At 42.9% G+C, this 17,710-nt stretch overlaps 1 protein-coding gene across 1 annotated transcript in view; it reads right to left on the bottom strand.

Annotated features, from left to right (window-relative positions):
* Nucleotides 1-17,710, bottom strand: part of hbs1l (HBS1-like translational GTPase) — a 38,346-nt gene that overhangs the window by 10,691 nt on the left and 9,945 nt on the right. Inside the window, exons 5-8 of the mRNA XM_080832963.1 lie at nt 3,997-4,102; nt 1,357-1,616; nt 833-998; nt 310-427 (exon numbers count right to left, since the gene is read on the bottom strand). Coding sequence (XP_080689089.1) covers nt 310-427; nt 833-998; nt 1,357-1,616; nt 3,997-4,102 — 650 coding nt within the window. The remainder of the gene's footprint in view (nt 1-309; nt 428-832; nt 999-1,356; nt 1,617-3,996; nt 4,103-17,710) is intronic.

Genomic DNA, 17,710 nt, shown 5'->3' with positions numbered 1-17,710 from the left:
CTTAACTCTTATTGGTGGTCGCCTCAATCACGTCACTATGAAGCTGAGATTAGGAACACTCCCGATTTGTGTCGACAACTATCATTTCACCTGACATTGCTGCAAGTCGTCGAATTGAATTTACATTCCATAGTCTGTCGTCACTACATCGCTGCTAGTCTCTCTGTGTGTACAGGCCTTTTATTAAGTGGGGGAATATCTATCTAGTGACCCTTGTGGAAAAGATAAGTGAGAGGGGGGATGTTTATCCCATCACACTTGTGTAGAGGATATGTTTCCAGTGAGAGGGGAATGTTTAGAGTGTGGCACCTGTGCAGCCCCAGTGATCATGTTGGGGATGAAGTCCTTGTGTCCAGGGGCGTCCATAAGTGTCACAACCTTAGAGTCGGTCTCAAACTTGGTCATTCCCACATCCATAGTAACTCCCCTAAACACACAAGGAAGAGAGGGGGAGTGTATTTAGTATAGTTGTTCCTTATTCTATTTCAATGCAAACGTTTTTGTGTCAAGTTTAGTGAGTGTTTAGTGTCTGATCAGTGTGTATGTATGTGAGGGAGCGAGTGTGTGAATATGTATGCTGCTGTATGAGATGATATGATTGAGTTTGATTGTGTTGGCATGTATGAATTGTGTATGTGATTGTTTGCTGTACTGTAAATGAGAGAGGGTGTTTAAGTGCATTTGAGTGTTAGTGTGTGCGTGAATTGGGGGGTGTCTGTCCGATGTGTGCCTTGTGTGCATTTGTTTGTGTGTGCATGTGACTTTGTGTATGTGTATGTGTGTGTGTGTGTATGTGTGTGTGTGTGTGTGTGTGTGTGTGTGTGCTACTCACCTGTCTCTCTCCTCTCCAGTTTCATCCAGTACCCAGGCGTAAGCGAACGAGGCTTTGCCGGCCTTCTTTGCCTCCTGCTCGTACTTGTGCATGGTCCTCTTGTTCACGTTACCCAGCAGGTACAGCAGGTGGCCCATCAGTGTACTCTTACCCGCGTCCACATGGCCTGGCACACACCCAGAAAAACACGCATATAAACACACACACACACACAACCACAAGCAAATGTACAAATAATACTCATTTTGGTTTGTGTCTTTGAGACATAGCAATTTTGTCTTTGGGTAACTGGATCACTTATATATCATAAGCTACCATATGAAATCCCACCACAATGTAGGCGCGCGCGCAGACGCACACGGACACACACACACACACACACACACACACACACACACACACACACACACACACACACACACACACACACACACACACACACACACACACACACACACACACACACACACACACACACACACACACACACACACACACACACACACACACACACCAGGTTGTACCTATGACCACCATGTTGAGTAGCGGTTTCCCTCCCTGCCGTTTGTCCAGCTCCTCACGGATATTGAGCTGAGCTTTGCTCTTGCCAGTCGTGCGGGGAGTAACCGGGGTAGTCGGCTCATCGCTGCTGCCCAGATTTTTCACAGGCGTCTCCGGGCGTTTGGTGGAGGTACTAGCAGGCGTGGTCACAGGTGTCACGGCAACCACCTCTGGGCTGGGCCTCCGACGCACGGAGGGACTCTGGACGCCATTCTCCTCCACGCTAAAACACACACACACACATAAAGAGCGATAAACATTTTCGAACAGACAGACACACATGCATACCAAGATATACAGACAGACAGACAGACAGAATGTTGGGCTAATGAACTGCACTGATCATACAAATACTTGGGAACAAATATATATATGTGTGTGTGTGTGTGTGTGTGTGTGTGTGTGTGTGTGTGTGTGTGTGTGTGTGTGTGTGAATGCTGGGGAGTGTGCACAGTGTGGATGAGCAGGGTAGGTCTGTGTTTTGAGAAGAGGGACCCAGAGTGCATGTAAGCAAATACAAAACAAATACACAGTAACACAGAAGATAAACAAGTCAATATCTCATCTTACATACTTACACACACATACATCTCCATTCAACAAATTAACTGACACCATGTTCCTGTAAAAAATGCCTTTTAAGTAAGTGATATCGTTTACACCTCAAGTCATTTAACTCACACAAACACACACACACACACACACACACAAACACACACACACACAGAGACAAACGCACCCAGCCCAACTCCACCCTAGTCTAGGCTGCTAATCAGGTGAGGGGGTGGGGTGGTGGCTTTATGGGTGAGAGCCTGTGGTTTAGAGATGAGGTAGAGAGCGAGTGCTTTTTTGTGTGTGTGTGTTTGGGCGCACATGGGTGTGTGGGTGGGTGTGTGTGTGTGTGTGTGTGTGTGTGTGTGTGTGTCTATCGACACACAGGATAGGTCTGTGGTTTTTTAGGGGAAGAGGGACCCAGTGCATGTCAGCAAGTTAGTGTGTTTCTTAAAAGCACAGAAGTGCGTACGTGTGTGTGTGTGTGTGTGTGTGTGTGTGTGTGTGTGAGAGAGAGAGAGTGTGTGTGGGCTGGGGTGGGGTACATGTTGCTGGGTGATAATCTAAGGTGACCAGCCTTCTGAGGTTTTTTGTCAAAACTCTCCAGGGGTGCAGGTTTCCTGTGGATCTGGACTCTTAGGTACCTCACTGCCCCCGATATGACTTATTCACTCTCTTCTCTCTCTCTCTCTGTCTGTCTGTCTCCCACACACACACACACACACACACACACACACACACACACACACACACACACACACACACACACACACACACACACACACACAAATGTTTTATTCTGAGACAACCGTGACCATTTATGACACTAGTAGTTGACTGCAAACCTTCGCATTTACAACAAGGACTTAACATTGTAAAGTTGTCTTTGCCTTAATAAAAAAAATTGTGTTTTAGACTAGCGTATGCAGGTAATCCATTTCAAGTCTTTTCACCAACTGATACCAGGTATCACGGACAGTGACTTGACACAAAATCCAGCAATAAATACCAGTGACAAAAGGTCATCAAAGTCATAAGGTCAACACTAGTCATCCAAACTACAGTGCTGTTTTTCTCTTCTCCATTTAGCGTGACTATTTACTTTTGCTTTTTGAAAACGAGTGTGCAAACATTAAAAGATGCCTGCACACAAGTCATATGCCATCATTATGACAAGTCTCATTTTGAATTGCTTAGCTTGAAGAGGATTTTAACTACGACTCACAAACCACATCAATAAATGAAAAAAATGTTCAGGGAGGTTTCTCAATGCTGTTGTATATTTTGTAACTTTAAACAAATGGAAGAGGTGAAATTCAGGTTTTAAGGTATTGCTCTGTCAGTGTTACTGTGTGTGTGTGCGTGTATATATGTGTGTGTGTGTGTTTATATCTTTCCTCATGGATTGCCTTGAGTAAAAGGGTTAAACACTGCTGCTAACTGCTGCAGACTAAGAGGTGCTCAGGAAATCTCAGGGCTGTTGTAGGCCCACTATGAGACACAAAGAGGGAAACCCCAGTTTTGAAGGTATTGCAGTTTTGTTTAGGTGTACGTCTGTCTGTGTTTGTGAAGCCAACACTTGTAATGAGCAGGGCACCTCATTGGTCTTCTCACCTGGGACTATGTCAAGTTTCAGAGGAGCAATCTGCGGCCAGTTAAAGTATTAGGCACGCAACAATTTCAGCACCCCGCAATAATGAAAGGAAAACCGTCCAAATCACCGGATCGCCAACTAAATCGCTTAGGCACCAGTTAGCATATTAGCACGCTTCTAGCAGTGCTAAATGTGCTGCTGTTGGTGTTTGCAAGGTTTCTGCCTGCCTTTAAGATAGTTATCGCACTTATTTTATATAAAGGCTCTTGCAGTATTGTACAATATATTTCTTTATATAATTTCACACATGCAGTGTTTTACCTCTCAAATCGTCTTTAAACCCATCATTGTATGATGTCTCTTAGTTTGTTGCATGTTTTTATGCAGAAAGTGTTAGTTTTAGACCAAAACTCCATACTGTTGCCTGTTAACCTTTGACCCCTAACCCCTGGCTTACCAAGGTACATCAAAGCCCATGGTCTGCTTCTTGCCAGAGACGGTCATGCGGGCGACCTTAGGAATGACCTCTGACTCCACTTTGCTGCTTTTCTCCCGGCCTTTACCTGAGAGAGGAAAGACAGGAGCAGCTCAGTACACATATATAAACACATACGCAGACACAGACAATACACACACACACTAACACCCACGTATATACACACTCACACACTCTCACAAACACACACTACAACATCCACACCCTCTAAAAGACACTAATTTGCATACACACGCACACACACACACACACACACACACAAAGACAATTCAACAAACATGGAAATGGAAAAGCATGCACAAACACACATACGCACAGACACTTTCCATTCTTTGCCAACTATTCCACAGACAGAATATTAGACTTTCACAACTCCCTCAAAAGCTTTTGGGATAATGAGCTACTTCGCCCAAAATAGCGAGGACAAGCGTGCAAACAAAAAACACCTTAACCCTTCAAAGCAGGTACTGACACCCCAGTGTTTAGAATGTAGTAGAATGAACCTTCTTAAGAAAATCTAGGTCCATTGAATATAACTTGGAATTTTCGAATCTTACATTGTTGATGAACACATTGTTTTATCAGAATGTTGAAAACTCCCCTGCTGAAGGTTTAAAAAGGGAGAAGACAAACAGGTCACAGGGTCTCACAAACACAAGTGCACACACTCAGATCAATGTTCACAATCTCACCAGTTTTTGCACAAACTTCTCGCAAATCTGCAAGCCTTCTCACACACACACATACACACACACCTCCTAGAATTGTCAGTCATTCCAGTACTCTTGATGATTCATAAAAATGTCCCAAAAACCATCACCTCTTTGTATGTCTGAGTGTGTGTGAACAGTGAGTGCTGCGGCCGGGAAAGGGTTAAGTCCATCTGCGTCAGCAGCGATCAGAAATAGAACGGGTGACACAGCATTTTACTGTTTGATGTCGAACAGCAGGAGAAGAGAGTGGTATCACTGGACCAGTGACTGGATAAAATCGCCAACAAACTCTCCCCATCCGCACTCGACTCTCTCTTTGTGTATGATTGTGTGCGTGAGTTTATCAAACCTTTCAATGCAGACACACACAACACACATACTCACATACATACAATAGGCATAATACACTACACTGAATACACCAAAATGAATTAAATGCACATACACACACACACGTAACACGCATCAGTGCACACACACCTGCCGTCTGTCTCTCACTCTCTCTCTCTCTCTCACACACACACACACACACACACACACACACAGATAGACAGACAGACACACAAACAGGCAGAGTCACTTTCTCTGTCAGGCACACGAACACAGGCAGGGGATTCCCTCATGGGCTATTCTTGTGGTCGTCATCATCTCTTAGAGAAAATCCCCTAAAGGCTTATGAATGAAACAAGGTTTTATTCCCATCCCATTCAGTTTCTCCAAAACAGCCCACTGGGAGAGAAGAAGAGGAGAGAGAGGACAGGAGAGAGGAGAGAAGAGAAAAGAAGAGTACAAAGGAGAAAAGGAAGAAAAGGAAAGAGGAGAGGAGGAGAGAGTTGGGAGAAGAGGAGAGTAGAGAAAAAGAGGAGAGGACGAGAGAGGTGGAGAGGAGGGAAGAGAGAAGAGGATAGGACAGGAAAGGGTAGGAGAGGAAGAGAGGAGAGGGAAGGAGAGCACAGAGGAGGAGAGAGAGGAGATGAGACAGTAGAGGAGGAAAAAGATGGAGATGATGTGAAAGGAGTGCACTCATATAAACCTGCGCGCGCGCAGTCTCTCTCACACACACACACACCTTCACCGGGGAAGAAAGATACTGAACAAAAATAATGGAAAACAGATCTAACCTCTTTGTCTCTCACACACACACACACACTTCAGTGGAAGGGATATGCTGTTGCACCATATGAATAAGTACTGGAAAATACACCACACCTCACACACTTGGTGTGGTGTTGCGGTGTGTTGCACTAGGGTTCAATATGTAGTGGAAAATACACCACACACACACACACACACACACACACACACACACACACACACACACACACACACTGAGGGAACAGAGATTGCAGAGATCCAGAAATGCTGCAGCAGGCTCCAGTATGAGTGTTGGGAATGCACTGAAGACTCACTGCTCTGACTCACTGGTCTAAATGACAGTTCTCCCAACCACTCACCCCACAACCCAGTGAACCTATCAGCAAACACACATTACACACTGATCACCCCACACCCACTGCATCTATCAGCAAACACACATTACACACTGATCACCCCACACCCACTGCATCTATCAGCAAACACACATTATACACTGATCGACCCACTGCATCCATCAGCAAACACACATTATACACTGATCGACCCACTGTATCTATCAGCAAACACACATTACACACTGATCACCCCACACCCACTGCATCTATCAGCAAACACACATTATACACTGATCGACCCACTGCATCTATCAGCAAACACACATTATACACTGATCGACCCACTGTATCTATCAGCAAACACACATTACACACTGATCACCCCACACCCACTGCATCTATCAGCAAACACACATTATACACTGATCGACCCACACCCTACTGCATCTATCAGCAAACACACATTACACACTGATCAACCCACTGCATCTATCAGCAAACACACATTACTCACTGATCGACCCACAACCCACTGTCGCTATCAGCAAACACACATTACTCACTGATCAACCAACTGTATCTATCAGCAAACAAACATTACTCACTGATCACCCGACCATGGCATAAAGTGGTGCAAGTTCATGTCTACTGGTGTTTAAAAATGCTGGTGAGTGGCTTCCGCAGATGTTGACATTAAGTCTTGCAAGTTAAAAGGTTGCTCTGATTAGAGTCAGTCATCAGCTATGTGAGATCATGCACAGGGGATAAGGAACCCCCTATGTTATATTAAAAACATAGATAAATACAAAATTTGAAGAGCAGGGGTTATTTTTTTCAACTAACATTTCCATTTCTTCATTTGGCAGATATTTGTATCCAATGCAGCTTCCAGTAAAGATATATATGGGTAACAAACCCGTTAGCACCTTGCTCAAGGAGTCCATTTACAGGAGCCGAATGAATAAATAGCCTTGTTCATTTAAGGAATGCACCAATGCATCTACTCAAGTAAACACACACACACACAGGGTTTGTAGTATTTTTGTCTTCTCCTGTCTTCTGAGACACACAGACACACACTTAGAGAGAGAGGGAAAGAGAGGGTGACAGTTAGAGAGAGAGAAAGTGAGAGAGAGAGTGAGAGAGAGCGAGAGAGAGCGAGAGAGAGCGAGAGAGAGCGTTAATTCTAACATGAACTCTTCGTATGATCAGAAATACTTTGACAATGCAAAAGGAGGTTTGTCATGCCAATGAAGCTGATTTTGAATTTGAAAACTTCCAGTAGGGGGCAGCCTTGCTTGGAGCTTGCGCAATCTTCTCATCCACTTGCTGCACACGTCTATGTGAAGCACGTTCAGATGGAAAAATACAGCCATAAAAAGAAACATTAACTCACTTAAAGCTTACATTTTAAAACACCTAGAGGCTACTTAACCGAAAAGCACTTCCATATCATCCAGTTACTGGTTACAACCATAATTTCCCTATCTCTGCAGTCAGGCAAGGTGCTCCCACACACACCACAACAGCCTCCCCCCCCCCCCCAAACAACCACCCACACACCCACACACCCACACACACACACACACACACACACACTCCTGAGAGTGGGCACCATGCCAGGGATCTTCTCAGTGAAGAGAACAGGAGGGGGAAATCCCACCAGAAGGTGGCCGTAGAAAGTTCACTGGCTTCAGCAAAGACTCTTCAAGCATCTGGGAGGTTTTACCAAGAATTCAGTCAAGAGAAAGCAAGGTGTAATTTCTAACGGATCAAAACATGAGGCTGGCCTCCAATCAGTTAAGGTGTGCATGGTGCTGTGATAAAAAAAAAAAACGGTATACCTGCTTTTCTGTGCTTGCACTTGCCTTTATGCCGAATGTACAGTCACATTTTGAAACTGATAAAAATTCTCAGACTTTCACATTACTTTCCCTAAACGCGTCATCACATCTTTATTTGTGTGTCTCAGCTTACATTTTGCTCATATTTGGACACGAAAATACGAAGCAGATATGGCTGAGTGAGAGTGTGTGTACATTTACTTCATCTGCAGGAATGTGTGTGTGTGTGTGTGTGTGTGTGTGTGTGTGTGTGTGTGTGTGTGTGTCTGTATTAATTTCACATCTTGAGATGACTCATACACACCCTCTTAGTCAACAGACAAGACCTGAGCATCACTCCTGATTAACAAGTACAGAGGTATCACAAAGCGCACACGCGCGCACACACTCGGTTGTGTCGGGCATTTCCAACTTTCTTCTAAAGCCAGCAGGTCGGTGCAGCACAAGGTTGTTTGCACTACAATTGTTTGTCCCTTTCAAAGATCCCCTGTTGCACCCTGCCGGACACCGAGACATTTGGGGCTTGGTTGGATTTGGCTCTAGACTTTGGGTGATTTTTCAATTGGGATTTTCCCTTTGTTTATGCGCTTGTGATCTGTGATCTTTTCAAACCCAATACATCGCACACCACTTCCACTTGCAAGCACCACTGACTGTTGACCATACCCGCTATTCTGCGAAAATGAAAAACACTTTCGCAGCAAGACATCAGCAACTATATGTTGGTGCTTGCAAGATTTTTTGCTCGCTAGTTAGCTCTCTAGTTTCGCACCAACACCTCACTACTGCTTTAAAAAATCTTCTTCCCGACATGTCGCAGGATCCCTGTTGTGTCTCTCCATAGACAGACAGACAGACACACACAACACCCCACCATCTCTTGCTATGTCCCTGTTAAAGAATTAAAGTATTCAGAAGTGGTAACACACATGCCGCTACACATTGCATACTTTTGTCTCTGCATGCTGGGTGTCTGTGTGCACCATAGCACTAAACTACTACTACTATTTGCATACTATTCAGATCAGTCGTGTGGAGTTTAGGTCAGTGTGCTAATTCCCTTCACACTTCTACAGCTACAACCAAAGTTCAGGCAAACACTGTCTAGGCGAAGACGGGCCACCTTGGCTGCTTGAGCTGCTTTCCAAGGCACATTAAAGATTTGTAGATAAACTCAGGATATGTTTCGAAAGCACATTAAACTCTTGAAGATAAACTCATGTTATGTTTCGAAAGCACATTAAACTTATGTTAATAAACTCAGGTTAAGTTTCGAAGGCATGGAGATATTAATTTACATCTATTTATCTGGTAGATACTTTTATCCAAGGAAATTAAAGTTAAGGTGTGCAGGTTCATGCTGGGAAACGAACCCATTCCTTGCTCTGCCAAAGGAGGTTCTCACTCCTGCTCCCAGAGTCATGTCCTGCTTATCTTTAATCGCTGCTCAAGCAAACAGTTAAAGTCTGGGGGCAACCATCTCTCTCTCAATGGCCAACGCTGAGCACCACTACTATCAGGCGACTGTGGTGTTCTGCACATCAGTGCAGGGGACAGACTTAAACCTACTGAAAAATAACTCATATGGGGATTTTCATAATGAAAACCACAGAACCACGCGCCTGTCCTAAGGGGTTCAGACCTTAAAACTTTCAGCCAATGTAAATTGTTAATGGAACTACATATAGAAATAAAACCAAAATGTGTCCTTTCCATACTGCTCTATCAGTTGAATCAGGCTACTGGGATGTTCGTCACGTCAGTACAGGGGACAGACTTAAGCAGACTCAAAGGGTTTTTCAGTGAAAACCACCGAAGCTATGAGCTCAAGATAATCAGCCTCTTGAAAAAGACCCTGTCTGACTCATTACCAGTGGCCTCTGTGTTAGAGACAAGACACTTCAGGGGAGCTTCAACATGAGATCATCTTACATCTTATAAAATATATCTTATCTACACCTTTGTCAGCTTCAAAAAGGTGCAGTCCATGATTCTCAGCCATTACATTATTTAGCGTGTGCACTCAAAAAAACTATAAATGGGAAAATAAACATAGTGTCTCAGACTGAGCCATACACATTTCCATCCAATCAACACATTGCTTCAGGAGCACAGAAGGGTGGGGCATCTCTTGATTTGATTGGCTGTTGAGCTCAATTATCAACCTTTCAACCGAATCGTGGACTCTACTTTTAAGTGTTGTAATAATATAATAATAATAAAATATAATTGGAATTATAATATAGAGTCTTGTAGAAAGACATCCTTTCCTTCCATCTTGCGGTGTCGCTGGAGGGTTGCCCTTTGCGTGAGACAGTGTCTCAACCACAACACCAGGAACTCTGGCAAACAAGGGTCGGCGATGACCCTGTTTCTGCGGGAGTCTGACCAATTTATGGAACTGCGTGACAGCCTCAAAGAAGAGCACGGCCGCTGTGACATTTCTGACTCAAACCCACAGAGTGAAAAAGGAGAAGAAAGAAATGCAGAGAGTGAGAGTGAGAGATGATGATGAAAAGAGATAGAGGGTCAGAGAGACGAAGGAAGGAGGGAGAGAGGGAGAGAGAGAGAGAAAGAGAGAAATAGAGGATGGAGGGAGAGAGAGTAAGAAAGCAAGAAAGGAGGGAGAGAGAAAGAAAGAAAGAAAGGAAGAAAGGAGGAAGAGAGGGAGAAAGAGAGGAGGGAAGGAGGAAGGGAAAAAGACACAGAGAGAATGAGAAGAAGCCAGCTGAGCAACTCTCATATTTTCCTACGTAGGTGGCGTAAGGGGAAAAAAAAACTTGACGCTTGATGATGTTTTGAGAGAGTGTGCAAGATGGTGAAAATATGGTGTGAGTAAGAGAGAGAGAGAGATGAAAAGAGAAAGGCAGAGGAAACCAGTGAGTTCAAGTGTTCAAGAGAAACAGAGACAGCAGACAGATAGAGCAGTGCAAAACTACTAAGAAAGAGAGAGAGTGACAATGAAAATAGAAAGAGACTGTGAGAGCGAGTTAGACAGAGAGAGAACGAAAAAAGTGTGTACTATTGACACAGAAACAGAGTGAATATGAGAGAGAGGAGAGAACATAAGAAAAGGAGAGCGGGTGATATAGAGTCAGTGAGAAAGAGAGAGAATGAGAGCGCGAAGTGAATATGAGGGAGTCAGAAAGAAAGTAAGAAAAGGACAGAAGAAGGATAAGATAATTTATGCAGTATACATAAAGCATCACAAAGACATCCATAAAGGGTTATAAAGTATTCATAATGAGACACAAGTCTATATAAGTAAAATTATAATATAATATCGCGGAGTGTTGCCTACGCCACTCGGGCCTCCGGCCTCGGTGGCTGCGGCCGAACAACACCCGTGGAATTATCCCTTACCTACCCCACTCCCACTTGCGCTATATTGCTTAAATGCATGATGCATGAGGAAAGAGAAGAACCCAGTACCAATAAAGCATTATAAACACAGTCATGAAGCGTTATGAAGTGTTCGTAATGCCTCATAATGCTTAAGAAAACTTCATAAGCAGGCCCCAGGCGGTCGTAAATCCTGTATATGTAGTCTGTGGCTGCGCGAGATAGCCCATATGACACATATGATCCTACTGGGGAACAGCATGTAGTTTTAATAAAGAAAACTATTTTTGAATCATGTTTTGTCTTGACTTCATGTAGACTGTGAAGAAAGTTGTATTGAGTCACATATGGCTCCATAAAGAGTATTTGGTGAAAAATCAGCATTTGACATTAAGCAAGGACTAGTGCCATTATCAATAGATAAAAGAAGCTTTGGCAGCATATTGCAATCTGTAGGCCCTTGCATTACAATGTACTTTTCATTACTATGTATGTATAAATAGTTACGGGCCTGTCGGCTTGCATGGTGAAACCACTACAGATGATCCAGGATGCGGCGTCGCGTCTGGTGTTCAACCAACCGAAGAGGGCACACGTCAGCCCGCTACTCATCCAACTCCACTGGCTGCCTGTAACTGCTTATATTAAGTTCAAGTCACTTGTGCTTGCCTACAGAGTGATTGCTGGTTCTGCTTCCACCTACCTAAATGCTCTTGTAAGGGCAAATGTTTGTCTGGGAAGTCCCGCCCTTCTTCTTCCGGCCAATTTGATTTTGCCTCAGAAGTGGGTCTGGCAAACTTTCTATAGAAGTTCATTTCAGCATTGTAAGGATCCTTGGGGCCAATCACAAACTGGCTTTTGGCTACCTGGCGCGCCATTGGCGGATTTAAAATAACCACGTCTACGTAACAAAAGCTACGGCAAAGATAGTTTTTTAAACATTGGACATGGTGGGTGTACAATAAGTTCGTATAGATGGACACCTTGGACGTAGTCCCAGTAGAAAAGTTAAATCGCCGTTCCATATCAATGCTCTTGAATGGTTACCATTGACAACCAACGTAACGTTTTTTTTTCTTCAAAAAACGCACTACTTTCTCTAACGGGAGCACTAGGCTTCAAATCAAGAATTCATCAGGTTATTATGCATATTAAGTTTCCTAAAGATAAAGGAAATTCTAAATAATAATAATAATAAAAATAAAAAACTTTTTGGATGTTGTAAACGGGAGATAAGCGGGATAACGGCCTCCGAGCTGTCCAGTTCTACAAAGATAATGGACTTTGCGGCGCAACACCACTCCGCTGCGCGTCGTGGCGTTCTTTGCCCCGCAGCGTCCATTATCTTTGTAGAACTGGACAGCTCGTCGGCCGTTATCCCTTACATAGTTTACTAATAATAATAGGATATAAATAATATTATAAAACAATTGGGTTCTAGCGCGTAATTTAGCTGTTTCTGATTGGACGAGAGACGCTCCACGCTATAGGTTATTCTTCAACATACCTACAGTTACGGGACTTTTCACAGCTAAAAATAAATCACTCCGTGATGAAACATTTGCGTTATCCCTTACTTAACTTGCACTCAGAGAAGTTACATTCCTGCACTTATTTTTCTTTTCTATTTCGTTTTTCTATTTCTTATGTAAAGTAGTATTTATTGTTACACCAGGTTTCTATTGCTCGTAGCTTGACTGTTCTCTCTCTCTTGTACGTCGCTTTGGACAAAAGCGTCTGCTTAATGACTTAATGTAAATGTAATGTTGTGTCTTTTAATAGCTGGCCTATGCATGTCATCATGCTGTGAGTTTGGTCTGAGTTTGGCGTAATGTGACAGTAATGCTCATGGCTGATCTTGTAATTTTCTGACATTCAAACTCTCTGATGAAACCTGAAATACCTTTAACTTTACCATCATAGAGATGGTTTCAGTATTGATTTCGACTGCATTGCTAAATCCTTAGAATGTCATAATGGTAATAGGTAACACGCAGAAGTAACCGAAATGTTTCATAGATTTCTCACAGACCTACCAATTTTACAGATTAATCAGACATAACTAAGTTCCATAATATTCATAGACTGAGATTTGATTTGCAACACAGTCGAAAGACACATCAGGCCAACAGTTAAATGACAGGAGTGCAACAAGACGACGGTTTTACAGTGTTAAGTTTTACAGCAGCCAACATAGACTGATTGTCAACATAGGTAAAAACCCATGCATTTATGCATGTTTGTGATGGGTCATCTTTGTGTGACTTTACCACCAGCAAATAAATACACCAACCCTGCTCAGTAACAAGGGCAATTTGGTTGCTATTAATCTTCAGTTTATCGGCAGCATTAACGTGACAACGCTGAAAACAGGCAACCACTTTAATGAATGAAGGACCCTTCAACGACAGACTATTGTTTACTGACTGATGTAATGAGAAGAAAATGTATTAACCAACAATGCTTCTGTCAGAACTCCATGGTAACAGAGCCATTTCTAATCTCAATTTTGCGATTTAGGCATTTTTCACATTGTTCAAAAACAGAAACTCAAATTAACTTAATTAAATTTGATATATCGCCAAGCCTCCTATCGCTGGTCTCCACTACCTAAACCACTTCCTCTGTACCCATGGCACATGATTCATCATTAGCTATGGAGTGTCGCAGTGGTTTATCCTACCTAAACAACTGTACTATGCAAGTAAAAAAACTGCACTATGCAAAAACTGATTACTTGTCCAACCCTATCTAAAGACACACACATGCACAAATGCTTAAAGTCTTCACACAAATGCTTGCCGTCTGACGAATAGGCCTGGGCAAAAAATCGATACAATTTTAAAATCGAGTTGGAACGTCAACAAGATTCGTTTTTTAAGGAAATCGAGTTGTACGTTTTTTTTTGTTTGTTTGTTGTGTTTTTTTTTTTTTTATCCACTGTCCGTATCACTAAGCACATAGCGCAAGCATTTCATTTTTACATTCGCCAAGACCCCTGCAGACTTTCCGTAGTGTCTCGTCCCACTCCCACCTCATCCACAAACAAACATGGCAAGTGAAACACACGGGGAGAGAGATGGGCTTGTGCCAAAGAAAGGTGCCACTACCTCTGTAGCAGGGCTCGAAATTGGCACCCGGCAAGCGCCAATGGCGTGTAGATTTTTGGGCTGGCGACTAAATTGACTCCGATGCTCCGCCACTTGGCGAGTGAAATTGCGGAGCAAATCTCCCGTCTATTGCGCCCGTCATGGTTTATAATAGCTTGCAACGCCAACACGAACAGTGGGAGAAGGGAGAGGGTAACATAAAGTTCTTAGAATTTTAAAGGCACCCAGTGCAACTTTATGTAAACATTCAATGAAAAATAAACATTCAATTTCTAGTCTTTTTTACACGTAGTAAGTTTCAATAACTCCATACCATTACATATCGACATTCAAGGAGCAAAGATGAGACGTCGTTGTGTGGTGAGAACTGATAGAAAATCGTAAACAACAACAATCGCCGGTGGGGAGAAGCCATTTTTCCATTGACTGGAAGCCTGCTTTATTTATTGTAGGTTACAAAAAATAAAGAAAATGGCAGCGATTGTTGTTGTTATCGATTTTCTATCAGTTCTCACCACACAACGGCATCTCATCTTTGCTGCTTGAATGTCGGTATGTAATGGTATGGAGTTATTGAAACTTACTACGTGTAAAAAAGACTAGAAATTGAATGTTTATTTTTAAGCCTCGAAAGTTGCACTGGGTGCCTTTAATACAACAATGACAATTTGCGCACGAATACAATGTTCTAATATTTTGCCAGCGAATACAAAGTTCTAATACTTTGCCGGCGAATACAAAGGTTATAAAGTTCTAATATTTTGAGCGCGAATCAAGAGTTGAAACTGACTTAGTTGACCACACGCCATTATCGCAGATAAACGAAAGCTAAAATAATGTGCCGATTCATTGCCGTAGCATCACCTCAAGCAAAAGTGCAGAGAACATCTAGGGAGGAAGAAATAACAGCCACCACAACAGCAGCTACAGCTACACCAAGGGCATGTTGCAGTAGGTGGCTCATTGCGAATAATGGGGAGCCAGCCACGTCAGTGGCTGAAATACGCTGACGGTGGTAGTAAGGCAGCGTAGAGTAATGGCTGAATAATTATCCCCAACCGGTTTGCTCTCGCACGCCCCCTTCAGTGAAGCAGAGGTACTGTTTGCCTTCCCTCTGTTTTTTCAATGCGGTTTTTTGTCAGATCAGTAAGACTATAGTATAATAAGCTATTGAATATCTATGCTGTAGTGTTAGTTGGACAATATTGATCTATCATATAGGTGTCATTTAAAAGCTTAATTTAGATTTTTTTTTAGTAGACCAAATGCAGTGCTTCTTATGAGGTTAAATGAATTCATATGAATATAGTTTTTGCACTTTTTAAAATGAAAATAAATGTGTTTTGGAAATTATTTTACCGTGAGTAGTCATTTCATGGGGGGGTGAATCGTGAGATTTTTTTTTTTGGGTGAATCGCCCAGCCCTACTGACGAATGACCAAGCACTCGGTTGTGAGACACACCTGCTTACAGCAATATTTCTTTACTATGCATCCAATGCATCTACTGCTGGCTCACTGCATCGCTTTACTATGGATTTAAAGCAGTGAGCTAACTACCTAAAAGGCATGCAAAAATCTTGCAAACACCACCAACAGCCCAGCTGACACTGGTAAAAGCTTGCCACCATACTAACTGGTGTCTTTTGGCAGTTTAGCTGGCAATGTCACCGTGTGAAAGCTTTTCTTCGATTTTTGCAGGGTGTACATAGGGCATATCCTGGATGGTTAGTGGGGAAAACACAGGTGTTTATCTGTCCTTCACATGACCATATTCTATCAAAATTAATTTGAGGATGGAACCTAAACTAGTTGCCTATAAAACCATATCTCAAAAAGTGTCAAATTGTTGCATGGTGTTACTTTAAAGCATCTACTGCAGTCACTAATGGCCCACTGCATTGCTTTATTATGCATCTAATGCATACCTGTGAACCCCGGGAGCTCTATGCAGGCAGAGAATAAATGCATACAGATGCATTTGATTGTGCAGAGCTCTCAGTAGCCACACATAGAAATCAGACACATATTCCACATCTCCTTGGTAAGGTAACACATGTGCTGGTGTCACCAACTGAGCTCAATCACACACTGAAGATCGTTGTAGTACATGCTATACACATACATTTTTAAAATTCTGATCAACTAAGCATGAGCTCGCATCCCAAACCCAACTCTGCCACCTTTGAACTTTGCACTCTGAACCATGGACCACTTCCCAAACTTTCTTAGCATTCTGCTTTCTATGAAGGATCGGCACCTTAACCACTCTGCAGTGGGAGGAGCATCCAAAACTATCTGACTGATCTACTGAACACGTACTCAGAGAGGGCTGCTGACTACTGGGGCTTATCGTCTTTGCGATAAAGGACATTTGAATTAAAACTGAACGGTCTTATCACAGGGAGCTATTTCTTTTTATATGGCTCACCAGTGGCTGGGTTTAAAGAACCCTCACCAAAAGATAATGACGCATGTGGACGCATACACACGTCCACAGACACACACACAGACGCACACACACACACACACACACACACACACACACACACACACACACACAGGCGCACACACACACAGTCACTCCCCCTCTAATTTATCAAGCTCTTATACAAGTGTGACCAGAAACACCTGTCGGCTAACCTGCTCTTTTATAAGCAGATACAGGAATAAGACAAACATTAAGGTTAGAGATACAATGCAAACAGAGCCTAATTCAACAGGCGTCCGGTTTGTCTCTGACACTAGATATGGGTGAGGACCAGCTTTCTTATATTCACTCATATCCTGGAAATGAAACTGAAATTCAGTCATTTAAAACTATTCATAATAAATGTGCAGTTTCGTACAACCAGTTTATTACCGGTTTATAACATGTCATGACTTGTGTGTGGGATTCTTCTAGGTCATGTGTGCCAACACAAAAAACAGGACTGATACTGAACAATGAGATTAGAGGTGGTGTATGTGTGAGACTGTGAGTGTGTGTGTGTGTGTGTGTGTGTGTGTGTGTGGGGGTGTGAATGTTTAAGTCTGTGTGTGTGTAAGTGTGTGTGAGAATGTGTGTGAGAGTGTGTGTGAGAGTGTGTGTGAGTGTGTGAGAGTGTGTGAGAGTGTGTGAGAGTGTGTGAGAGTGTGTGAGAGTGTGTGTGTCTGAGAAGACAGGAGAAGACAAAAATACTACAAACCGTGAGAGGACAAGAGCGAAGATGAGAAAAGGTAGATGAGAAGGCT

Source organism: Sprattus sprattus (genome assembly GCF_963457725.1).
Source record: "Sprattus sprattus genome assembly, chromosome: 2".
Lineage (NCBI taxonomy): Eukaryota > Metazoa > Chordata > Actinopteri > Clupeiformes > Clupeidae > Sprattus > Sprattus sprattus.
This window is presented reverse-complemented; position numbering and strand designations above follow the sequence as displayed.